Here is a 26,832-nt window from a genome sequence, read left to right on the forward strand (position 1 = left end):
CTGTTACCATCCTCTCTGCTCGCTTGCTTTAATCTTCAGTTCAAAGCCATCAGCGCCGCCGCCAGCGCGATGCTCGGTGTTGCACGCGAGGTGCCGACCGACGGTGAGTCGGTGAGTAATCGATGAGCTGCTCACTTCCTCATCACAACCACTCTACTGTCTCGTGTACCTCACTGCCAGGCTCTCGCCAAGCTCGTGTACACCTGGGCTGGATTATTTCACTTTGAAGTGCCTACCACTTATCAAGATGTGTACATGAGAGAGGAACAATACACTGTTTACACTCCACAGGTTGAAAGTCTTCTGAATGCTAAGAGTTTCCGAATAGTCATTTTTTTGTCTTCTCCTTTTTTTTTTATTTAATTCTCTTTTCAACGACCTACAAAAACGGTAGAATAATGTGTCCATAAATATTGTGAGTGCCTTTAGATAACAATATGTTTATGGTTTAGCGCTAGTGAAAATAATGTTTATCTTTGTGTATGTATATACTAAAAAGAGAGGCAGGAGAGAGGGAAAGAGAATCCGTGCATTTAAAAACCTGCATCTGGAATGCAGTTGTTGACATGTGTATTTGTAGACGACTTTCACTGAATGTTTTCATGAGATCCAATGTTGACAGAACCCGCCTGTGAATGGAAGCACGTTTCTCAACATCAGAACCGCCATATTGTGTCTGATGATTATAAATGCAACTCATATGAATTAAATTAATCCTGAAATTAGGAAATGATCAAGAAAAAAATAAAAGGGTCTTAAATGTAAAGGACCATAGACACGTGTAAATGAAGCTTGCGATTTACTGTAGTCGTTGCTTGGTTACTGAAGCATGCTGCTGATTGAGCAAGAACGACAACCAGCAATTAATGAAACACACTTGAGAAAACGCTGGTCTAGTTAATTAAATATGAGCGATACAATCAGACCGACATCACAAAAAGATAAAGAAAGGATGTATTTATACTTCCCTCAGACACAATAAATTATTTACGTGTCGCGAAGTTGATTAACGATTAAAGTCCAGAAGTAATCATCGTTTCTTGAGAACAGTCTCGTATTTCTTGCCTCTAACAACATCGTGAAGAGCTGTCAATGTAGTTGCAGTGGTAACCAGAAACACTATTGATAACAGACAAACTACATATGTAATAATTCGAAACCAAGACTCGCACATTTGATATTTATGTTGTTTTTTGGCGCACTATTTATAGACCAAACGGAGGTTCTGGACATGTTGAGCCACTTTAGTTTTTCCAGGATCAGTCCACCTTGCTTACCTCACAACTGGGGAAAAGAGAGGTCAGCGGCACGAAAGAACCTCCAGAAAGAGGAGCTGAGGGGAGGGTCCTTGTGGTGCCGCTCCTCTTGCACGCGGATGGAGATGCTGTGCTTGCTGGGGTCAGGCCAGGTCAAGGACAGGCGGATTGCAGCCCTTGGCGCAGAAAGAGATCGATAGTGCTGAGGATGGGAGCCTCGTTCTGTGAGGGAAGGAGGAAGGGAAGAGAGGTAGGGATGGGGGTGAGGGGATCCGATTCTAGTGATTTCCCTTTCAGACAAGAAAACAAGTTTTTGAGGTTGTGGCCTTCACCTCTTGCTCAAGCATGAACTTTCTGCTCCTTTCGAATGCTAAGTCCTCGCATAGCATAGAATTTGAAAAAAAATCATTAAAAAATATATATATTACAATTCGATGACTATGCGAGACGCTGAGGTGGTGAGGCGCTGGAGGATTCGTTGTAAATGTGAGTTGTATCAGCACAACCGCAGCCAAAGTCTCAGTCTCCACCTGTTCCCTGATGTTCCGGTAGCCATGTGAGGTCTAGTCTCCAGTGTTCAGCCATTCCCCAAGAAGTGTTCTCTCGTGATGAAGGATTTGTTTACACCAAGGAGCTCGCGAGCTGCTCTGGTGGTTTACAACACAAAGGTTGGTTGTGTTCACCGCCAGTCGCTTCTTGTCAAGCAGCTGAAACAGTGACAATCAACATCTTGGGCTCATACAACATCTTTGCAGTCCTCTCCCTCACCTCACTCTGTCTTGTCTGCCTCCACTCTCTACAAGTCTCGATTTCCTCTCGTCTGTCTGTAATCCAGTCCTTGTACCTCTTTCTCGCCTCCTTTCTACCTTGAGCCCATCCTTTGTACATCTCGCTTACTTCTTGTCTGCTCATTTGTTTTTCTTGTCTATTTCTAACTTTGCTCATCCTACTCGCGTCTCTAATCCAGTCCCTTTGGATGTCTTTTTGTGTCTCTACTTGCTGCCTGCATATCTCAACTGCTTTGTTGTTGTCTCTAACCGACTCCTTTGACATTTTTTTGCTTGTTCTTTTTTCTGATCCACTCCGTGTACATTTTTAGGGTCGTGAATACACTCCATGTATATTTTATTTGCATCTCTGTTGTCTCTAATCCACTCTCTGTACATCTCGCTAGCGTCCTTCTTGTCTTCATTTTTGCAAGCCTCTTGTCTATACCTGTATCTCTATTCTCCCACTATATTTGTATATCTTACTTGTCTTATGTCTGTCTCTCACCTACACCTCTCGTACTTTGACATCCCCCGTCATCCCTCGTCTTGCACGTGACCAACCAGTTTCTCAGAGGATCGATGCTGACGCCGGGTGTAAGTTCGTGCATGTGTTTGTTTGTCAACACGACAAACGATCGAATCTCTATAAAGAATTATTCAGATACAATTTCCTCGATCGTTCCTTCGCACTGAGTAAGAACGGTTGTGACCTTTAAGAGTTCACACACACCCTGCCCTCATTCTCAGAGGCAAAGACAAGACACGTCTTTGGCGAGAAGAACTAAGGAAGGAAGCCATTAGATGAAACTGGGGTGGATGGTAAATTGTGCTAAATTATAAGTCACAGTTTCACTTTGGGTGGATCGTGTTACACTTGTAGGTCCATAGTAATTCACACAACATAAAAAGTTGGTCAATGCTTTCAAAACTCGTCTCCTTCGGATCTGGTGTCCGAGTTACCATGGCATCAAGGAACATTTATTGTCATTGAGGACACAGCCTCAAATCAAGATGAACTCAGAAAAATTGGAATTGATTTCACTTGTGGTTATAAATGCAGTATTTTTTCAAATTTTCTCAATCTGTTATCTCTCGATTTTTTTTTTCTGTTCCTTTTTTTCATAGCTTCTCCGTCATGTCTGCTAAATAATGCTTTTGCACAAAGGTAAAATTCTAAAATTTAGACAGAGTAATTGATGGTATAGTTACAGATATGATGGAATAGAGGGGATAAAATTAGGGTAATAGATAAAAATGGAGAATCAACTGACCGAACAACAACAAACCGCTGTGTGTCACACAATTCTGAACTCTGTTTTAATGTTTCATGTGTCTCTTTCTCGTACCTGACGACGAACACCGATCCCACAGCAACTATAAAGGTATATTGAAGTCTGAACACACCTGGATGTCGGTGGCAAATGCTCCACCTGCACTAACAAAACAAAAAACAAAGGTAGCTTCTGACTGCGCAGTTGTTTAGCCAGACTCCCGTGTATACCTGAGTCCAGCTCTCGTGGCACACCTGACACGTGACAGTCGGAGATATACTACCTGACACCATGTGGATAAACAGATGAGGTGCAGGCCGGCAAACAGTTCAGTCAATCCGCTGCCATCTCCAATTACCTGTGATTTTTGCTCGGTGTTGGATGGAAAAAGCAAAGATAACTTTAAACTACTATGTTCTTTATATTGTAGAGATGCTCCTTAGTTTTAAAGACCTATTGTGCTTGAGTGTGTGTGGGTGTGTGTGAGAGTGTGTGTGTGGGTGTGTGTGAGAGTGTGTGTGTGTGGGTGTGTGCACGTGTTAATGACAGATACCCAGACACTCATGAACCAGCAGCACCACCTTTCCCAAATGAATGAAGAAAATATCATTATTGCTTAATCGCTGTTTTAAGGTTGTGGCAGATTAATTATTTATAAAGCACATCTCGTAAATTTCCAGATGATATCACTGCTGTTCATTTTAAAGTGGCTCCGACAACTTGCGACTCTTACTATTGACAAATTCTGATTCTGTCCAACAGATAGACTGTTCATGAGGTCTTATCATTTGGTTAGAGTGGCTCCACCTGTGTATATTAGATGTCTGCACCTTACTTACTGATTATCTCTGCTTCTTCTTGCAGCCTGCAGGCAGCTTGGACTGAAGTGTACAGACTGCGAGATGTTGTGGCAAGTCAGTGAAAATTAAGAACATCATCTAGAGTTTCTGAACACTGTATGTAAAAATTTGACAAAGAACTTACTCGAACGACGATAATTCTACATTTCACACATGTGTGAAAATCAATCTCCAAACTTTGTGGCTTGAGAAAAGCGCTTACTTGAGGTGAAAACATTGACTTTAAACCATAATATTTTTACTGGAAAGGCATCCTCCAGCACTTAGCATCATCTCCTGACCACATGGTATGTAGGATATCCTGGACAAGAATCTACTTTGTTCTCGGAATTGGCGTACAAGTCAGGATGAAAGGAAGATTTTAACTCAAAATATCCAGTGGTTGACCTACAGAGAATGTGAGGAAGATAGAGACTGTGTGTTTTATCAAATAGCACAAGCTCTGCCAGTTATAGAAACATGGATGGCAGTAGTTTAGCGGACGAGGAGGCGACTGGGAACACAAGTCGACCTTCCTCCTCGTTAGGACTTCCGCTGACGGAGGGAGCCTACATCGCCATCGGTGTGTATGTGACTCTACTGGGTAAGTGAGCACTGTCTGTCTGTCTGTCTGTCTGTCTGTCTGTCTGCCTGCCTGTTTGTCACTCTGTCTGTCTGTCTGTCTGTCCGTCCGTCCGTCCGTCCGTCTGTCTGCCTGCTTGCTTGTAACACTGACTACCTGTCTGTCTCTCTGTCTGTCTGTCTGTCCTCATATTCCTCTAACTCAAGGTATGTCACATGTTCTGTGTCTTGTATTGGTTTTCATTATGCAGTGTTGTGGTTCTATTTAAAACCCAGTCCTATTCATACAACCACTGAACTTAAAGTCTGAACGACAGCTATAGCCCCAACTCTCTTCCTTTGTTTTATTTATTTATTTATTTTAATCATGTCTTCCTCCTTTCTTTAATCCTGTCATCCTTCATTCCTTTTTTTCCCCTTACTTTTCTTCTCTTCTATTTTCAATCCTTTGTCCCTCCATTCTTTCCTTTATTTTATTTTTATTTCCTTGACCACTTTTATACTTTGCGTTGGAGATTTGTAGAAAAGTATTTTTGCTGTACTAAATTATCAAGCACCATTTCGTGTAAAGGATTTATTTTATCTTCGTTCAGTCTATAATGTGTGCTAGGCAAGACAATTAGAAGCCAGCTGTTGTTTGTGACACATTGCAAACAAAGGTTGTACAGGTACAGCCAGGACCCAGCACCAACCGACCCTAATATACACTCTGTGTGTGAGTAATCCACTGTCTCACAAGCTCCATGGTTTCTGTGTTCACTTGTAAAAATGACATGTTCTTACTGGAAACTTATATCTATATCATTTCAAAGTAAGAGCAGTATATGATCACATAAAGTAGAGTTATACTATGCTCCTGTAAATCTGGTTGTAACAGGTGTAGCAGCATTGCAAAACGATTCTTAATGACTTGCACTTGCAAATAAATATACAGGAGACCTGTAATAATATAAATGTTGTAGTATTAGGCTAATTAACAATTTTCTTAGAAAAAGACCAGATTTGTTTATACCTGCATCAAAATTTCTGTTATTATATGCAAAATATGGACGATGTTTCGAACTAAACTGTTCATTAAATCCAGAATTTTATACAATCTGAAAATAGCTCTCCTTAAGAAGTTAAACTGAGTAATTGGAGAATGGAAACAATAGATTCTCTAGAAAATCAGTTTAGTCTATAAGCAGCAACAGTAAAAACATGGCGGCTATTGTATTACCACAATCTGCTGTCTCAGTTATATGAGACTCCCAAAAACGAGAAGCAAGAGACAGTTTAGATGATGTAGACCTATAGTTGCTACACCAAGGTATTGGCTCACAGCCCTACCTGCTTGTCTTAGAAATTTATTTCGTTCCTTTCTTTTTTTCTAAAACAAAATTGGATTTAATAGTAATCTTTCAATAACTTTAAGTGCACCTGCCTTTTTCTTGAAATATACAGGCACCCTGTCTTAGAATCATCGTAAACAAACTTGAGAATGATTACTTTAAAATTTAAACATCGTTTCAGACAGATAAATACTTTAAACAGCTTCTAAGTGCATCAGTAAAAAGCCCATCACATTATTTTTGTGTTCTTTTGCGCTCCGAGAGATTGATTTTCCACTTCAGTTCCAGGTGACTGTACACAATTTATTTTCCAAATCAAATGTATGGTATTTCTTAAAGACCTGATAGTATCTTTGCAACACAAATGGATAGGTAGTCGGGAGAAACTGGCCAAAATTGTTTAAAGATAGGATCAGCTAAAAAATAAAATTCAGTGTTTGATAAGCTACAGGCAAGGAACTGCTCAACACAAAACTTGAAGCAAAGTTTGGCAAAGATGGCTAACAGCGCCATTTAAACGAAATTGCAAGACATCGTGTTTGTTAAAAAACATTCGTTGCCTGGCCACTGCTCCCCATGTGGGCTGAATATTAAGAAAAATGGAAGTTTGCTGCAGGCAGAAAGCAAATCCAGAAGGCAAATGACGCTGGATAAATGAAGACATTCTTCTTTTTCCTTTTTCTTCTTTTTTTATCTTTTTTTCCGTCTATGGTGGAATGAACGTGTGGACAGGAATTCATTAAATGTTAAAGTATTAGAGTACGCCATTACCTTTATCTTTTGCTTCATTAAACAGAGCTTGAATCAGAGATTTCATACAAGCCTTCTATCCTCGTGGTTTACATTTATGTTCAGCCTGCTACACTCCTGATGATCAGCTTATTTATCCTTTGCTTATGTCACTACTTCAATGTCCTTAGTTGAATGTATTTGGCATGCCATGCTTTAAACAAACATCTGAAAGAGTAAACCGTCCATCTCACACCATCCTTGTTTGCTGTAAATAAACATGGCCGACACTGTGCCAGCCCTGGATTTCAGACAGTCAGGATGCGGCCCATCACGACTTTGGATGAATGACAAATAATGACTTTAGAGAGTTTGGATGCGGGCGATAATAAAATACGATTTAACAATCGATGATGCCTTTAATGGTATCGACAAAGTGCTCGGAAATAAAGATAATGAGCGATGAACGACAGGTAATGCCTTTATTGTGAACCATCTCCTCTCCTGGCTCTATTTTCAGGTGCCGGAGCTTTCATTGGAAATGTTTCTGTCCTGGTGGTCATCTTGTCACAAAAGGCAGCTCTGCGCAAACTGCAAAATTTGTTGTTGCTGAACCTGGCCACCGCCGACCTGCTGGTGACTGTCACCGCCTACCCACTCACCTCTGTGTCCAGTTTTCATAAACAGTAAGTTTCGTCCTCGTGCATCGCTTGAAGATGTCGAGATGTGTGTCTAAGAAAGATGTGGAGAGCGTGCGTGCGTGTGTATGTGGTTGCACGTGTTCACCTACCCACATGTTCCCAATTACCTAAGTTTTCTCCCATCTGCCACTCCTCCCTTCTGTCTCTCCATAATGATTCCATCACGTTTTCTTCTCTGACCACCTGCTCCTAATTAAGTCTCGCCTTCTTCATCAACAACATGTTTGCGTAATACACCAACTGTAATATTCATTTGGACACTTTCCACAATAACAGAACCCACGCCATCTCAGAACGAAACCAGAATGATCAATCTGTCTGATGTATTTTTAAACCGTGCTGGAAATGAAATAAAGTGTTTAGTTAGGTGAAGTTTTCGTAAGCATTAACTTTTTATACAAACTTTTTATACAAAAGCGCATTCGTTGCTTAATCCATCATCGTTCAGAAAGAGAAATGAACCGCTAAGACAAACAGATAAGTAGATAGATAAAATATTCTTTGCAGCTTAAGCTGAATTTCAAAAGTGTAAATCATTAGAAGTATGCAGAAGAAGAAACTTCTGGACCCTGTTAGCTTTAAACCAGTATCAGTATAGACATGATGGAAATGCACAAAATCGGATTTTCTGGATCCTTGTCCTTAATCAGATCGGACAAGACATTCAGTGGCAAGTTAGGGAGGGCCACCGCCATGTCACTAAATTTAATTGTCAGGCTAGGTTTCTCCTGGAACTGGTCCTTGTTTGACAAGATGAAAAGGTTCTGAGTCTATGATAGTTCCAATTTCTGCCTTGTGGACACTGCCAGTGCACCCTGCGCCAGGCGACATCTAACTACTACTGTACACCTGCAAGATTTTCTTTTACAGAAAGTTTAAAAACATGAGTATGTGAGATTGCCTTTGATTGGAGTGAGACCCACCACGTGTAGAGCTGACGACAAGACACCATCCTTAAAATATCTTTCTCGGCCCTCATTCTAATGTTTTGCTTCCCTGTGCCTAAAAACAATGTGCTGTACTTTTCCAGTTTTCTTTCCCATCCCCATCTTTAAGTCCTTCCTTGTTCTTTCTTGCTAACTGTTTGTATATCAGGCATGTACAATAGACTTTAGAGAGCTTTTCCGAATTCAATAATCAGACTTGACCTTTGGCAGCTGGCTGTTCGGAGATGTTGGATGCAAGGTGAGCGGCTTCCTGGTCTTCTGTCTGACCATGGTCAGTCTCAACACCCTCACAGCCATCGCCGTCTTCCGCTTTATTCTCGTCTGTAAGCCCATGTACCGTGAGTATCACCAGCCCTGCAGCTAATCGCCATCATTTGTGAATCAGCTAGTAATTAACTAATTAAAGCTGTATATAAATATAAACCTCTCTATTTAAAGACACAAGTTGACATCAGATATACCTGCATTACAAATTTCTATTTCTAAAATCCCATTTCTTGATATAGAAAAGTAGATAAATGGATTGTTAGATGGATAGATAAAATGTTTTCTTTCTCATCACACAACTGTTTGACATTTCCCTTGCGGTATAATGTAAGAAACTGCCTTACTTTTCTCTCAGGAGATTTTTGTGCCAACTGGACTGAGTAGAAGGCAATCAATAATTTACAATAAATAGCAACAAATAAATAATTTCTCTACTGCACCTAGCAAAACTGCTGGTGACAGATGTTTTTACCAATCCGCTTAGACAACTTTTCTTTGAATAAGAAACTATTGCTTTCGAAATGCCTGGAGGGAAAACGTTTTCTGTTATTTTGCCTGATTTTTGTTTTGTTTTGTTTTGTTTTTTTGTTTTTTTTGTCCTGTTTTGTTTTGTTTTATTTTGTTTTGTTTTTTGTTGCTCATCAATCCAACAAAATTCCAAATATTTGGACGGAAGCCAGTAGCGTGGCACTATGTTTGTGCTTCCACCATTGCTCAGGGCCCGATATTAACGCCGCCACACGGAGAGACTTTGAACTAATGAGTTTTCTTCTCACATGATGCAAAACGGCAGGTGTACTTGGCCAACTATTGCAAGCTGCAACAATGCCTCGAAACAAATTTCTTTTTCTCTCGGCTACTTAAAGGCTGTGAAAAAAAATTCAAGAAGAAGAAAGTGTTAGGAGATTATACTGATTAAAAAGACAAGAAAATGAAAAATGAAAAGAAAATCAAAAAGATATTGAAAAAGCAATTATGGATGTCCAGATGTACATTTTGTTTTTCGATGTCTTGAGGTTGTGTTCTCTTATCAGATATTAAATGTTATTGCTTTAGAACAAAACCTGCTTTCCACCATCTACTTTTAGCGTACGTGCATTTTCCTGTTTTTCGATTTACAGTTATTTTAACTTTATTTTTACCGTCGTATTCTAAATAGTTTCCAGATTTTAATCAGTTAAGAGAATATTCATACATTGATGCCTATCTGTTGCTTAATGTCAAAATTCCAGCTTTTCTTTCAAGTGTTAGCCGTAAAAGAAAGCTAAAAAAAAAGTGTGTATCGTCACTTTAATAACAATAAACCAACAAACTGTTGTCACAGGACGAAAGTATGGCTTAGCTGGAGAAAGAAGTGATGACCTCTGAACTTGCAGACTGAACTATATTATTATTGTGCCTTTCACACTGCATCACATTCGCTCTCACTCATTTCTTTCATCCTGCTTCATCTCTCAGATCATCTCCTACGGCCAGAGAGTGCCAAGCCTGCCCTGCTGGCCAGCTGGCTGCAAGCTGCTGTCTGGACATCTCTGCCACTGTTCGGGTGGAGCCAATACGTCCCTGAACCCTTCCTGACCTCGTGCACGGTAGACTGGGGCGGACGAAGCGCTAGCAACCTCTCGTACGTTGCCATGACAATCATCCTGTGCTTTGTCGTGCACTTGGTCATCATCTCGTTCTGCTACGTGCGAATTCTCGTGATATCGCGGAGACTGACGTTTGGAGTCCGCAAGAACAGCAACATGATTCGTCTGGAGGAGGTGCTGTGGCACCACAAGGTGGAGACCGAGCGGAACGTCACACGGGTAAGAGTTTCATCGTCGATGATTCTGATAAAGCCGTTTTCCTTAATGATAGAGAAAGTTAGCAAGCTTACGGAAGCTTTTCAGTAAAAATAAGAGTTGTGCATCGCTGCGTGAAGACCGTTACGACCGAATCCTTCCCATGACCATGACCATGAGCCTTGAGCTAGGAGTGGTCAAGCTGACTTAGCGGTTCTGCCTCACCGATGAACATACCAAGTACAGCTACGTGCGAAATCCTTTCCCCAAGTATAGCTACATCGACAGTCTCGTCCCATTCAAACTCAATGATCCGTGACAATCTAGAAAACGGTTTCAATACATAGCGTATGACAACACCAGTCCTACCAGTCACAATAAATTTAGAAGTAAAGTGTGAAAAAAACTAAACTTTGACATCATACTTATTCGACACTGGAAAATCTCTTCGAGAAATCCATCCGCCCATTAATGACTTACCGACGTCTATAACTGCATGGCATTGTTGAGTCCCACCCACAAGAATACTGGACTGAGAGAGTCTTCTTTATCAAATTCACTCAACAGTCTCAAATATTGTCAAATTTTAGAAATTCTCTTCCTGTATGTGTGTGAGTGCGTGCGTGCGTGCATGTGTGAGAAGTGTGTGTGTGTCTTTTTGAAACATCCGAAATACAATCGACTTTTATCAAATAGCTTCCCTCGATGACAATTCGCTAAAATAGCAAATATGTCGTCCCAAGAGTAGGTTTAATTCACTTAGAATACATATTCTTTATTTAGCTTAGATGACAGTCTCTGTAGAACATATCTGGCAGCTTCACTTTCATGAGTGGAACGTGGAACTCTGGCGAAATCCACGGAAAGTCTGCGCCTCTGTAGCCACTCAAGCAAATAAGGGATTCCAGTGCAATATTGACTTGTCTCCCCTTAATTATTGGCAGTGAGTGCATTTCCATTGATTTCTCCGAGACCCGAGAATTCACAACATTTGTTCTCGTCTGTCGTCGGAAACAAGGAAATCCTCCACGGCATGAATCTTTCCTGTCTGTGGCAAGGGCGAGTAACTTTCTTGATAAGACCTCTTACGTAATTATCCCCCTTTCTGATGAACAGACATGCGCACGTTCGCTTATCGGATGTGACAGTGATGGTGATTGCGTGTGTGCATGTCTGCTTGCTTGTGGAAAGCATGCAAGAGCTAATATTATTTCTTTTATAAACGGCTTTAGCTCTTTCTCCCTCTCCCTCTCCCTCTCCCTCTCTCTCTCTCTCACTCTGTCTCCGTGAGAATATATACACTTAAGGAGAGAGACAGATAGATCAACACTAGCGGACTGACCGACAGCATGGTTGACCACTAAATACACACAAAGACATAGTCATTGCCACGGTCATTGTCGCGCCCTTTGACCTGATACAGATGTGCATGGTGATGATGGCGACCTTCTTGCTGTGCTGGACGCCGTACGCCTTGCTGTCCTGCCTGGCAATCGCTGGCCTGCCACTGTCTGCGGCGATGTCCACGTTGCCGACGATGTTTGCCAAAGTCAGCTGCGTCGTCAACCCCGTCATCTACGCCTTCATGTCGTCCAGCTTCCGCAAGATCTGTTGGAAGCTGTTTCCACGGGGACAGCGGAACCAGAATCGCGTGGCCACTGCCGGCATCGAGCTTCCAGGGAAATCACAGACGTACGTGAACTGGTGTGCGTGTGCGTGTGCGTGTGCGTGTGCGTGTGCGTGTGCGTGCTGTACATGTTTGTGTGCGCTCTCAAGTTTATGAGTGGGAGAAAAAGTAGATAACTATTTGTATCGGCGCACATTTGAGTGATTTTGCCACTTTTTTCCTTTTACTCTAAGCTCTTAGTCAATCCGCTTACATAGCATTCCTACCTTTTTGAGTTGAAGAACATGATGAGAAAATGAAAAAAAAAATGTATGGGGAATTCAGTTTGCTTCCTGGTCTACCAAGAATACAATTTCTCACCAATCACGTTTCTAAATTTGAATCATGGATACAACACTTAACTGATGTCTATTATCTTCTCGAATTCGTGAGATTATGCCGTAAAGCGATAATTTTAAGCTTTCATTTTTATTTGCATAGCCGCGCATGCCATAACTCTTGCTTGTAAAGCTTCCGTTCGCTCTAGTTTCAGAGAAACCAATGAAAAAACCCATTAAAAGTGACACTTTTTCCGAACAGGCATAGGTCGCGAAGGGCACTAGCCCCACTCCCAACACCATCCCCGTGTGTGACGAAAGCTATGTATCGGGAAGCCAGTAAAAAAAAAAAAGAGTTATTATCATCCTAAGTTCACATGCTACCTGATCACGTGACATATCCGAGAAAGAGAATAAGTGCGCATGTCAAATGTAACTTTTTGAGACAAGGACGAATGTTTTAAGTTAATCATTTTGCCGAGATTTTAATTTAGAGAATAAATTAAGCCTTTCTATATTTTTATCCTGGCATTGCATTTGCAATATGTTCATGCTGCACAATGAATACTGTTTACACATGAGCATGCTTTATACCTGTCATGAGATCTCGAGGCTTAATCGCATTGTATCTATAAAAAGAAACAATATGGCCCGTTGAACAGAATGTCACAAAGCTGACGTCACGCTACTTGTCTGTCACAGGCAGCCACAGCAGCGGGCTCCGGTGCGAGAGTACTGTGGTGACATGACACGGGCGGGGGTGTACATTGGCAACATGGTCATCAGTCTGGAAGTACAGTCCACCGTCTTCTGACCAGCTCATACTCACCTGTCCGCTGGGTGGACGGATGCAAAAGGTCAAGAAGTTCAAAGGTCCGTATTCTGGACCGCAGGTGTCTCGCGACCGCTGGTGTTGAACAAAATTGAAGATTCATGTGTCTGACATGTGATCCGTAATCCCTGGTGACTGGTGGAGGACAGCAAAGCAGTTCTGTGTGTCAGATGGCAGCAAGGGGTTCATGGACAGTCTTCTGGCAAACGTTCGAGTCTTAGGTGGGCCGTACGATACATTGAATAGTGTAGATGGCCTACATTGCTAGTGATGTGACAAAACTATATTCAATATTCTGATCAACCAGTTGTTATTACATACTACTCTAACGTATTTAACATATCAAAGTATTTCAGGAACTTTCAAACCTGTTTAGTCTACTACCGAAACCCAATGACTATAATAAATTTGTTCTCATTTATTAAAATTAGTTTTATACGCATATTTAATTATAGTTCTCTGCGTTTGTTATAGAGAGAATGGTTCTTTTAACCCAGACCAATCAAATCAATTTGATTTTTTTCTCATTAAATTACATAGTAGTCGGTGAAAACATGTTAATGGAATGCTAGAAACATTGTAATGTAAGCTAATATGTACAGTTGAGGGCTGAGCGTTTCTAATGACATTGTGACCAGCATCTCTTACATTCCATTCAACTGTCCAGCGATCGCATCTTGGTGTTTTTCACAAGAGATTTGATGATACCACTCAGCCTTTAGTCAGGCCAAGTCCGGTGATGTCAAAGGGACTGGCTACACTTCCGCTACAATACTCCATTGGATTGTCTTGATATTCATGTCCACAACTTTGGGATGGCGTACTTTGTTGTCAAAGAAACACGCTAAATTTAGGAACACAATATGTAATTTAATATCGATGATGCTCGCTGTCTACTGTTTTAATTAGTTTTTACTGGTGCTTGTTAAATATGCCTGGTGCATGTTGATATACTTAATATGTCTGGTACATGTTGATATATATTTGTCTGGTGCATGTTGATATAATATTACAAATTATAAAAATAAGTTTGAGCACTGATGATTGCCAGCTTTTTATTTAGTCAACAAGGACTTTTAGAAATACATTTGTAGCATAATCATCATTTTGACAAACTTCATCTCATCCATTCTTACTTGCAGACAGAAAACAGGAGAACTCACACACGCTTGCATGGTTACTTGTATATATAGAGATATATCGAGAGAGAGAGATGAAAACTCGATTGCCTTCTCATCGTCGTTATCATCGTCATCATCTGTTTCTTCGGCCATTTTGGCCATGAGTAAAATTGACGATTTTAGCAACAACTTTCGTTATTTCTCAAGGTTCTCTGCCATTCTGGTGTATACACTGAGCGGCAAACCATTCATTTCTTTAATGTTTTCTTCCCAGTTCTTCGGTCTGTCGCTTCTTCTACTGCCTGCGCTCAATTAGTTTCGTTACTTGTTCATTCGTTGAATACTGGTGTTTACCCGAACTAACCATTATAGTAGTCTCAATGTTACTGACTGATTAACCACACTGTCACTGACTTTATACCAAAGGACATTCTGATTCTACTATCTGTATCATCCTGAACAGAACAACATTATTCTTTACAATTCGCGGTATTGCTGTCTTACTATCATACTTTGAAATTGCACGAGCAGCTTACAGTAAAAGATTCGCCCTCAGGTAAGCCTTTAAAATGTAATTCGATCATCTTCAACCAAATATCAGCAAAAAGCCATCTAATGGAGGACAAAAAAATTACTGGGAAAGATTCTTACTACTTCAGCTGCTGGAAATTTGCTAAAGTAATATCGATGTCAACATTTTGTTGCAGCCCGCAGTTTCATTAAAAAACCAAGCTCTGTCTTCTTGGTGTGCCAGATTTTGTGCAAGTTATGCAGACTTTTCATTAATTTTTTCATCCGGCAGAAAATGGAGATAAGTGTTTTTATGTCTACTGTGGTTGTCCACGAGTCTTGCAGTAAAACCACTGATTGTGTTTTCTTTAAAATTTGCCTGATATCATCTCACTCGACATCGCAGAGAAATCTTTTGAAAATGTTTACTTGGTTTGTTTAATTTTTGTACGCAACACAGAAATCTTCTGTAATATTTACTACTTTGTTTATTTTCGGTACGTAACAGAGAAATCTTCTGTAATATTTACTAGTTTGTTTATTTTCGGTACGTAACACAGAAATCTTTTGAAAATATTGACTAGTTTGTTTATTTTCGGTACGCAACACACATTCCTCTGCATCTAACAGAAGAATGTGTGGAACTATGTGTGAGTCTGCTTCTGATTAGGGCCTCTTCATACCATGCAATGTATGGGCAGATATTTTATATCAACAAACGATATGAAGGCCGCTGCAACCAAAACTGCTTTCTAGTATAGAAGAAAAAAAGAAATTCATGCTAGATTATTTTATTCTGCCACACAAATTCAAGATATCGGAAACTGCTTAATTTGACAAAAAATCTGGAAAAGAAAAATTAGTTAACACTGTCTGACTGATTAGTCCGTGTGGCCTGGTAACATTCACGATATCATGACAAGAGATATACGAGTACACACGCACACAAATACCTACAAAATACAATTTAATCAAAAAATGCGAAAAATACTTGTGTTTCCTTTCTTGTAGTCTCGAAGGAGGGCAGGATTTAGCAATTGCATGTGTGAATGCATGTTATGAAATATTTAATACAGTCTTTTTTTTAAAAAAAGAAACAAGATTCATTTCATTGCTGCAAAACAAATTTTAGCCTGCGAAAATAACTTATGTGTTAATGCTGATGTTTGATATCTGTGAAATATATTTTAGGCAGACGACAGTTGCCTGCATGTGTAGCCGTGATGTGTATGTTGGTGGATATCATGATGCAGAATGTGAAACAGTTTAAACCTGTGGTGAAATAAAGACAGGACTTGTAACAGCGGCTGGTACTCTAGTTAACTGTATGCATGTACACATACCTGTATATTTATAGCTTAAGACTATTATTTATAGCGTCAGTAAAGAGTTTAAGACATTTTAATAATTAAAGAACGTGTTCGTCATTTCATTTTTAATCGATAATTATTAAAATTTATTTATTAAAATGTTTTTGGATAAGAAACTGTGTCGGTGTGTGTTATTTTTACAGCTTGAAGATCAGAATGTTTCTAGACTGACACATGTTCTCATATCCTATATCTTCGTTTTCTTCATCGCAAGCAAAAAGTGGAGGATGGCATGCGCCTCACGTACACACATCTCGGTTTGCTTCAGGCGCGAGCGGGAACTGAATCCCCGGCCATTAGCCGCCAGGCCTGCTGCACTCACCAAGACTGTCTTCCCAGACCTTAACTTGTTTTGGTGGTGAGTCGGACTCACGTGTCTCATACATCTTGTCTAGACGACGAGGACGCAGTCTCAGACACAAGCAATACGCAAACAAATAAGACAAATTAAAAGCTACAGACAGCTGGGTTGATATATATGTTCAGCCCTTGTTAGTCCTCAAAAATAATGATTGCGTGTCTGTTTACCTGCCTGCCTGCGGTCTGTCTAGCTAGATGGTTGGCTGGATGGATTTTTTTTCTCTCTATCTTAACTTTCTCTACTCGAATGTGTGCATTAGATTCTAACACCATATCTCTTCCACCCAACTCTTTCTCTCCTCTCTCCCTTCCCTTGTTTCTCTCTCTCTTTTCCTCTCATCCTTGCTGTCAACCTAGATAAATCAAATATCTTGATCTTTCCAATGTAGGGAAAATGGTTCTTTGGTAATTCTTCTTTAAAAATGTGAATGTATACAAATATTTGGGCATAGTTTTCTCCACGAGGTGTATTTTCATAAATGCATTAGAACATATAGCTGAAAATGCAAAGAGGGGAGTTATAAGTATTCTTAAACTGTTGTAGTACATTGGTGATACTTCACCAAACCTGTTTTTCAAACTTTTTGGTGCTCAGATCCAGCCAATACTTTTGTATGGGTCTGAAATATGGGGTCTATCTGTGCACCAGTAATGATAGTATTAATTAAGGTTGACACCTTTGCAATGAAAAGATTTTTAGGAGTCACAACCAGACACCTAACTCGTTGACATAAGGGGAATGTGGTAGATTCCCTTTATTTGTCAAGGCATCAGTGCGATGTGTTGGATATTGGCTCCGTCTGCTAAGAATGTCACAAACTAGACTCCAGAAGAAAGCCTATTTAATGCAAACACTACTATGAAAATGTTAATTATTATGGCTGTTGTTGTTCCCCTTGAAATAGGCTCAGGACTACTCATAAAAAAAAAAAAATTGGAATCTTGGAATCTCTTATCTCCTCTCACGTTGCATCTCTTACTCCTTCTCTTCCTGTCTAGCTATATCTGTGTGAGAAATAGAGAGCTATAGTGTGTGTGTGTTTCGCGCACGAGCGAGAGAGAGAAATCACCTCTTTGCACCACAAACATGCGAAGTACATCGTAAAAGTCATCTCTACTCAAAGAGTCTGCCAAGTAGACAAAAATCGTGTCTATTTAACTAGTCACAGTGTGGCTTGAACTCTGCGATGAGGTCGAATTTCCATTAATTATTTTTTGCTGTGAGTCCTGGAATTTACCCGCTCATAGAAAGTGACTCGGAAATTTTTTCAATATTTGCTTACTCTCGTCCCCATCATCCGCCTTTGAAATGTTTGCCGTCAAGTCTCGAGACGTGCCCGAGTACAAGAGGAAATTTCTCGGCTTCCTGGTCATCCAGTGCTCACATCGTGTTGGGTAAATTAGTCACTGATGTGTGCTCGTGCGTTCGTGTGTCTGTATATGCCTATCTGTGTGTGTTTGTGTGTGCGTGAGCAGGTATGCAGTCAGGCATGTACTTTTCAGTTACATATATAATTACACATGTACACATATACGCATGTACACCTTGACTACAGGTGCATACAGTCAAGTTTTTAGCTTTTACCAAGTTGTGACCTTATTATGACTATTTGCCTCGGCACTTCCTTCTGATTGATTACTTTCAACTAAACTTACAGTCTCATCCGTTTGTTTAGCTGTGGTTAGTGCTGAGTACTGCCAGCTCCTTGCTGTGATCGTCAGTAGTTCATTAATCTGGTTTGTTTCCTTCTCTCGGCACAATGGGAGGGCGGGCCACTTAGTTCCATGACCTACAGTGACTTAGTCTGCACCTAGAGACACCGAGTGTGAAGACGCACTGGCTGTGTATTTAGAGTCGTTCGTGGTCCTCACATCGTCCTGCGTGTACGGACTTCATTTCATTGTGGTATGGAGTCTTTCACGCAAGTTTCAGTCATGGTGAGTAAAGAAACGGGTTTTCATAGTCTGAAGAGAACGTGTAACGAATCTGTTCTTAATGTTCTGGTACCTGCCACTGGCTGTGACATAATGCATATTGCATTTTTTGAAAAAAGGATGAGAAACTCAAACGTGAAACAAAACATGCTTTTATCTAAAGAAATGTCATTGCCTTTCGGGGCCAATTCAAGTGACATTCGGTTTTTCGAGTTGAAATTTGAGAAATTTTCAAGTTTTTAATGAAAAGCGCTAATGCCAGCGATACGAAACCATTAGTTGTCATGTTTTCCAAGGCAGCACCTGTTGAACTGTCAGATTGCATTTTTCCCCCTTATTTTTTTTTTATTTTTTTTTATAAATTTGTGCATGAATCCTCCAGCACTATTACGTTTCTTACATTTTACATTTATCCATTATCTTCATGGGCCACCAAACAAAAGTGGACCGCCTGCAGCTTTCCTTTTAAAACATTAATGTTTTCTTTCATCTTCGCCAGAAAAAGCAAGGCCAGCGACTTGTCATCTGCACCGCAGTTCACATCATGGTCCTGCTTTGCTCTGCTGAGACATCGAGAGGCCTCGAAATAAACAGCTCTGCTAACAGACAGCAACTTTTTCGTTTTTCGGTGCCATCAAGGTACAGAGGAGCTGTCCTAGGGCCGGAGACCTACGGGTGGCTGGAGGAGCGATATGGTCAAGATTCTTTGGACAAAGCCGGAGTCCACAGAGCTCGTATCCTTTACTCAGCGGCGCGCTCGGAACTATGTGTGTTTGTTTATTTGTAATCATGTTACAATATATTTTTTTTGATAATAGTAAACTGGCCATTAAGACGGTTATCTACTTGACTGTCTGGTGGTAGGTTGCTAGGTTGGATGGATGCTTTGTATTCACTGTATGTTCCTGTATGATCATGCACAATCTTGTAAGCCGATAGAATGAGAGAGCAAAAGGAATTGATAGATAGCGAAATATTTCTTTAGTTATCGAATTTATGGACAAATGATTTTTTGACCCGTGGTTTTCTTTAATCAAAATCTAGCCACCGATGAACATGCTTGTGGACAGAAGGGGTGGTGTAAAGACAGTTGTCTCCCTACAGAAACAAAAGACTGGACATTGAAAGACTTGTGTGGTGTACTTAATTGTTGTGCTCCATTGGAATCAAGTGACTACGAACACTCGGAGGATCCTTCTAAAACCGAGTCGATATATCTACAGTCGTAAAAAAGGGTTTCTAAACAAGATGTTAGCAGCCAGATCACACACTGATATATACTTACTTATATACTGACAAATCAACTTACAAACGAGAAAGATTGTCGATGACTGTGTGTGTGAGTGCGTACGTGTTTGTGTGTGTGTGTGTGTGTGGAGGGTGCAGGGGAATCGCCAACTGCTGACCTAAGGTGAACAGAGAGTGTCAAAAGAATAAAAATTGAATCAGAGGATATACAACTAAATTCTGGCGACAGTGAAGAGGCGCAAGCTGATCTATAGTTTTGCCATGTCTACCGGCACGACGCATTGACTGTCGTTCAGGGTACCTAGACAGGCGATCAACAAAGAGGCGGACAAAGGGGAAAAACTGGAACTAGCCATACCATGCAGGACATGAAGACTGTTGCTCAAGTCTTGCTGCGTCTGTTCTCTCTGACGACCAGTTCCTGAGCTATCTCTCCATATATATATATAAAGTATGACAATAAAGAAATAGCTTTAAAATCTTATTTTTGTTTATTTCATTTTTACACCAGTTTTTTTTCAGTCCATTTTTGTTACTGTTTCAGTGTTACATTTTGTACGATGAACGTTGTATGCATATGCCTTTTGAAATATCTTCTTGCACTTTTATCTTGTAAATGCCTGGCAGCAAAGTGTGTATTTCTAATTCTTAAATGAGACAATGCAACTTTTAGTTATCAAAAATAATACAATTTTGTACTCTTGTTTGTCTTCCTGAAAACGATAGCTTCTCATCCACCCTACGTGTTTGGAAACTGACTTTTAAAAATTCTTGAAAATGACAAGGTACTCTTCTAGCCACCTTTTGCCCTTTTCTTAGAAAAAAAAAAAGAGAAGCTATATGATATATAAAGTCGTCAGTTGGTCACTCACATACAAGGGTTAATAAAATACTTCACTCACATGAGATACAGAATATCTATACATCTGATGTACTGTAGTAAAGAGAGCAGTGTTTTTAGTCTTTCTCTTGCTTTCATTCTTTTTTACTTTCTGTTTTGCTCTCTCTCTCTCTCACACACACACACACGCACACACACACACACACACACACACACACACACACACACACACACACACACACACACACACACACACACACACACAAACAAAATAAAAATAATAATAATAAAATGAAAGGTAAGAGAGAATCATGAAATCACTCTAACACGGGAAGTAAGCAAAGAAAACAAAACGAAACTATATTCTCTAGTTATTTCCCTTGAGTTTTTTTATTTGCAAAAACAAACACAAATCTGTTATAGTTCCTGAGTATATAGCATTTTTATTGGCATCGTATGTAAAGATATTCATGGATAATTAATACTGCACAAATTTTAAATATAATAATGGGTAACAACATCATTTATTTTAAAAAGTTGAAAGGCAATGGAAAGGGAGAAGTCAATTTTATAAATTGCTCATTCTTTAAAGTTTTGATTTTATTTTCATGGTGTTTATATGTTTATATAAGACGTGTCTAAATCCCAGATGAAAGAAATCAGCAAACCATGAAAAAGATATACAGCCCACGGCCGTGTCTAAAATTTGTGTACAGACTAATCACTAATTACTGAGACAGGGACCCTACTTCCGAAGGTGTGACCCGCTTTCACAGTGTATGTGGCAACAACCCAGTTTGACCTTTATTTATACTGCCAACTTTTCAGGGACTAGAATATCACTGTAGTAATGGAGAGACTGAAAATTCTGACGCTGAATTGCTGGTAAGACTTTCCTTGAAGTGTGTTTTTCATAAACCTTTCGCCGCCTTGTTTCGATATGGGGCACGAACCATTTTGTGTAATGGATAAAGCAGTGCAGTATGGATGTAATAACCCATGCCCGTACAGCTTCGAAGCAAGAATTAATCTGTTGTTTAAGAGATGAAGACAGCAGATAATCTGCTTTCAACTTCTTAGTTATCTCACGAGAAGTGTTTTACCGTGAAAATTTTTTTTAACCGTTTCAACATTGCATACCTTGATTTTATTTGTATTTCTCTCCCCACCCCCACCCCTGTGCATTTACTCTCTTAGAATACATTAAAGCGACTTGGTGAGTACTTGCTTTCTAATGAGTGTAATCCGTATAATTCTGTTATAATTTTTGGTTACATAAGTTTAAACTCTATGATAGAGGATAAGATCCTTACATAGGTACAAGTTGATTAGTGTAGTGTTAGGATTGAACAACAATCAGCTCGTCGCAGTCAACTAAGAGAAACGGGTGTGGTTCAGGCATGTCGTCTTACATGATACCTTGCCAAAGACAGTTTTGCAGGGTTATTTTAAAGGCTACTGACACTGAGGACAGCAGAAAAAAGGCTATAGGTAACAAACATAAAAGAGTGAACCGGCTGTTCACTGTCGAACCACTGGGAGGTCCTGGTGTCAGTACACCCAAGCTGTGTGTGAACTTGTTTCCCCTTTGACAGATAACTCCAGTTCCATTTAAAGGATAAAATTAAGAAGGCATGAGCAACAGGTTTTTTTAAAAAAAACAAACCCTATTGACATGGAGACTTTCATAAACAGTTTTGTAAGAGGAGAGTTTTGCTGAGCAGAGCTGAAGATTTGTGTATACATCCTAACTCATGATCATTGATTTTCTTGACAGGGGTGTACCAGTTCCTTTTGTCTGCAAAATGAGACCACAGAGAATCCTTGCTATTGCTAAGGAGTTGTCCAAGGGACAGTACGACATTGTGGTCCTTCAGGAGGTGTGTATGAGTAGATTTTGACAGTGTTTTAGATTATAAATCAGAAAATATAAAAGGAACAGTTTATTGTAATTATCAATTTAAAGTTTGGACGTGAAAAAGGGCAGGAGGTCTTTAAATTAGTCTTCTTCTATCTCATTCAATACAGGTGTACAATGCAACTGAGCTATAGAATAGCTCATTCAATATGGGTGCATCAACACAATCGAGCTATAGAGCTATGAAGATTTTTGCATTCACAGATGCAAACTTTACAGTCCTTGTGTTTGTCTTTTTCTCAACAGGTATGGTTGAAGAGTGATTACAATATTATATGTGAAAACATTAGCAGTGTCTTGCCACACAACCATTATTTCTACAGGTATGACTTTTTGATTCATGAGGAAACAGTCATTATTGCTTTTTCCAATGATAGGGGGATAGTAAATGCTGAAGAGTCTGTATTCTAAATCTAAATCTGTGCAAGTTTTTAACACAGTTTATATTGTTTATGATTTACAGACATCACCAGTATTTTTCCTTAAAAACTATACCATCACGGGTAGAAAAAATATCCAATGTTGAAAAAACTTCAGAAGACTGTTTGATTGTTTCAGTGGTGTTATCGGGAGTGGAGTGTGCGTGTTCTCAAAAGTGCCGATACTGGAGACATTTTTCCACAAGTTCCAGCTCAATGGGCATGCTTACAAAGTTCACCATGGTGACTGGTTTGGGGGCAAAGGTGTTGGCCTTTGTATTCTAAACTATAAGGGATTAAAGATCAATCTCTATGCTACACATGTAAGCTGACTCTTTGTGCAAAAATCAGTGAATACATGAACATGAATACGAGCATATTGTAACTAGTTATATATGGATTTTTTTAAGACCACAGTGGTATGGGTTCTACTTAAGCAGTTGCTGAATGGGCAGGATGATCAATTTTCCAGCCACAGGCCTCAAACCACTCAAGTGTACTATCCACCAGGTTATGGAGCCTTCCCTTTGTTGATTGTATCATACATCCCTGCAGTATACATGTACCTGTTTGTATTTGTAGTTGTCACCTCAGTACCGCTACATTACTTTGTTTGCATTTGCTTCATTAAATTCCACTGTGTATTGCTTTATTGGAGTATCATCTTACATGTCTGACTCTAGCTGCATGCAGAATACAACCGGTCAGATGATGAGTACCTGCCACACAGAGTGTCTCAGGCCTTTGAAATGAGCCAGTTTATTCGCTACACATCAACCAACTGTGATGTCGTCATAGCTGCCGGAGACTTCAATTTGGAGAGCAATGATGTTGGCTACAAAGTTTTGGTTACAAACACACCTCTGAGAGATACATGGGAGCAAAAGGTTTTCTAAACTTTGTACATCTTGCAGTTTCTTATTTCTGTTGCTCCTTTTCTCTAATTTGCTCAGTGTTGTTGAAAGAAAGCAGATTGATTTCTTCGGCACTGTACACCCCAAACAAAAATGTTTCCTTTTCCTGCAGTCCTCAGTTTGAAATCCATACATTGCGCAGTACATTAGCCCTCTTTTTTTAATCCCTTCCCCAAACACAGACCTTCCTTTCCATATAGCTGTTCCTTTCCCTTGCTGTAACTGTAACTAGTTTTAAAGCACTTGGTACTGACAAGAAGACTGCTCTGTGTAAAAACAGTTTTATTTTTAGTGAAGTGTGCAAGGCTATAAGTGTTACTACTGTCACTTTCAGAAAAACACACCTGATAGCAACTTATCAGGGTCAACATGTGAGTGTCCATTCAACCCATTCAGTGACAAGAATCAGGTCCAAATACAGCAAGATGGCAAACGTATTGACTACATATTATATGAGGCCAAAACAGGTATTGTGGTTTTTCAGTTCCAGCAAGCAATCTTTTGTCAAGTTCATCATTTTTATTGTCTCCACAGTATTAACTTGCTCACTTAATTAAATAGATTTTTTTCAGAGTACTATATGTAATTTTAAAAATTATTCTTCACTGTTATTGTCTGTGATCAGCTGTGATGTTTACTGTGGCAATGTCCTTCAGGTGTGAATATCACTGTGGAACGCTGCATCACCACCCTAGGAATGGTGCCAGGTCAGCAGTATTCTTTTTCTGACCATGAAGCTGTAGCTTCAGATCTTCTGCTGCTACGGTCTTCGGAAGGTAAGTCTGTCAGTGACATTATCAGAAAACTGGGAAATGACCTCTTGATGGCAGGAGAGGGGGGATAATTAATATATATGGTTCTGTCCCTTGAGTTCTACTTGTTTGGTTTTTCTTTAGCAGATAATTGTGCATGACATTATCAAAATGCAGCAAATAGTAGCTTCACCAGGCATATAAATAATAAGTTATAAATTTTATTTATTTATCATATAACATATATATATATAAAGCACTATCAGTGACTTTATAAAAAATTTGGACTTTTTGTATGCCCAATAAGGAACTGATTATATTACTTATTAGGCAAATCATTCATTATTTATTTAGTATAATTATGAATTTATGACATATGGCTAGTTTGTTTTTATTGTATTAAATATGTTGCTACTTATATACATAATTTGTAAGTAAGGAATGGTTGGGAATAAAAGTTATCTAAAATCTGTTAATTTTGCTGAACATCTCACCTAAGTGGATGCCATATCACACAAACATCTTGAGAAAAATCTTGTGAGTGTCATAGGAAACCTGGTTTGTGGAAGAGCAAGTAACACTCATATGGTAGCACCCACTTGAATCTGTCTGTGGGCCTAAATTGTTCATTGGCTTTTGTGCTGCAAATATAAACTAGCATATGCTGAAGCAAACTAAGTTGAGAGAACAGTTTTCCACCATAGCCTTGTGCACAGAGAGTATTACGGCAGTTGTTATATTAAAATTGGGCAAAATACTGTGCCTTTGAAAGTGTGTGTATATGTAATTTTGTTTTATGTTGAAATGGTGGCTCAGGACACAACAAAAGGCTTTTAAGTCTGTTGTAAATGTTTAAAGGAAAAAATTGCAAGGGACAAATTGATGCATGTGTTAAAAATAAAATATCAAGATAAACCTTGCCAAAACCTTAAAGATAAAATAAATATTGCTTCAACTTCATTTATATCAAAACCTTTATTGGCGGTCCTAATCATGACAGCGTTTGCTTTCGTTTCAGAAACACAACCAGTTGATACTTCTTTGGAGACTGAGCGCAATGCATACCTCATTGCAGCTCAGAACATTGTGAAAGAGGGTGTAATTCAAGTTCGGCGAACTATCACTGGCCTGCAGCTCCAAGCTCTGGGTCTGGCTGTTCTCCTGCTAGGGCTGTGCAATACAGAGTTGTCTGTCACTAATCCCATCATCATTATTTTCTTCCTTGGCTTGGTGAAGCTTGTGTTGGCTGTAGCAGTGGCTGCCCTTGTTTGGTTAGCATTGGTGGTTAAAGAGGGAGAAGTGCATGGGCTGAAGGCAACAGCAAGTAACCTTGAGCTTCTGTCCAAACACATTTCCGAGGGGAGGTAGCTTTCCACAATGTTTTCCACGCATCAGTTTAAATTTTTTAGTGTTGTAAATATGTGCCAGTCAACAAATAAATGCCATTAAGATTATGATAAAATTTTGTCAATGGAAAAAAACAGATTAGTCATAATAAGAGAATTGTATAGAGAGACTACATTTTGAAGAATTTATTTTTATAGTGTTTTTCTTAAATAGTTTTGATATGACTGTGGTTATTTTGTATAGCATGTCCTTACCTTAGTTTTACTGATTCTGGGGAAAGTGGTTTATTTTCTCGTTGTGGAAGAAGTACATTTGGTTTGATTCTTGACTGACTACTTACCAATATTTTTCACTTGTATACTCATAGATGGTTTTGAAATGATCGGCATCTGAACTGCTCAAAAACTTTTAGAACCAGAAATAAAATCCATGAAGACTACTAGTCAGTAGCAAAATTATCGAAAACTTTTTCCAACATACTGGGACCAAAACAGAATCATAACATTCTCACTATCAGGGAGAATGTCTGGACCACATTAGAAGATAAATAAAAGATCATGCTTTAATTGTAATGTATGATAATATCAGCTATAATATGTGATAAAGTAATATACATTCTGCTGATGATGCCATGTAGACTTGGCTATTCAGTTGTTGGTAATTGTGTGGGTATTAATAGTTGATGTTTCAAAGGGCTTAATATTATTTTGTGTGATATTTTGCATATTCTGTTTATTTTAAAAGGATATAAATATTGTACATATCTGTGTCAAAAAGACTTGATAAAGCTACATACAACAAGGTGTATCTTCTGACTTGTTATTATTGAGATATTTTTCAAACT

General features: G+C 39.3%; 3 protein-coding genes across 3 annotated transcripts; all 3 read left to right on the plus strand.

Moving 5' to 3' along the window:
- The first annotated feature begins 3,934 nt into the window (after positions 1-3,934).
- On the plus strand, positions 3,935-13,312 carry LOC112566395 (rhodopsin, G0-coupled-like). Its single transcript, XM_025242560.1, has 6 exons — positions 3,935-4,740; positions 7,299-7,464; positions 8,637-8,764; positions 10,152-10,501; positions 11,901-12,169; positions 13,124-13,312. Exons 1-6 carry the CDS (start codon positions 4,617-4,619, stop codon positions 13,233-13,235), a joined length of 1,149 nt encoding a protein of 382 aa, XP_025098345.1. The 5' UTR covers positions 3,935-4,616; the 3' UTR covers positions 13,236-13,312.
- Positions 13,313-18,473: 5,161 nt separating this feature from the next.
- Positions 18,474-20,406, plus strand: LOC112566704 (big defensin-like). The gene is made up of 3 exons (XM_025243030.1): positions 18,474-18,552; positions 19,049-19,283; positions 19,594-20,406. The coding sequence occupies exons 1-3, from the start codon at positions 18,523-18,525 to the stop codon at positions 19,776-19,778; spliced, it is 450 nt and encodes a 149-aa protein (XP_025098815.1). The 5' UTR covers positions 18,474-18,522; the 3' UTR covers positions 19,779-20,406.
- A 952-nt stretch (positions 20,407-21,358) lies between these two features.
- Positions 21,359-26,793, plus strand: LOC112567095 (sphingomyelin phosphodiesterase 2-like). The gene is made up of 8 exons (XM_025243643.1): positions 21,359-21,523; positions 22,416-22,518; positions 22,803-22,879; positions 23,115-23,298; positions 23,659-23,862; positions 24,224-24,356; positions 24,546-24,665; positions 25,660-26,793. The coding sequence occupies exons 1-8, from the start codon at positions 21,489-21,491 to the stop codon at positions 26,007-26,009; spliced, it is 1,206 nt and encodes a 401-aa protein (XP_025099428.1). The 5' UTR covers positions 21,359-21,488; the 3' UTR covers positions 26,010-26,793.
- The last annotated feature ends 39 nt before the right edge of the window (positions 26,794-26,832 follow it).

This window comes from Pomacea canaliculata, linkage group LG6, assembly GCF_003073045.1.
Source record: "Pomacea canaliculata isolate SZHN2017 linkage group LG6, ASM307304v1, whole genome shotgun sequence".
In the NCBI taxonomy this organism is placed as follows: domain Eukaryota; kingdom Metazoa; phylum Mollusca; class Gastropoda; order Architaenioglossa; family Ampullariidae; genus Pomacea; species Pomacea canaliculata.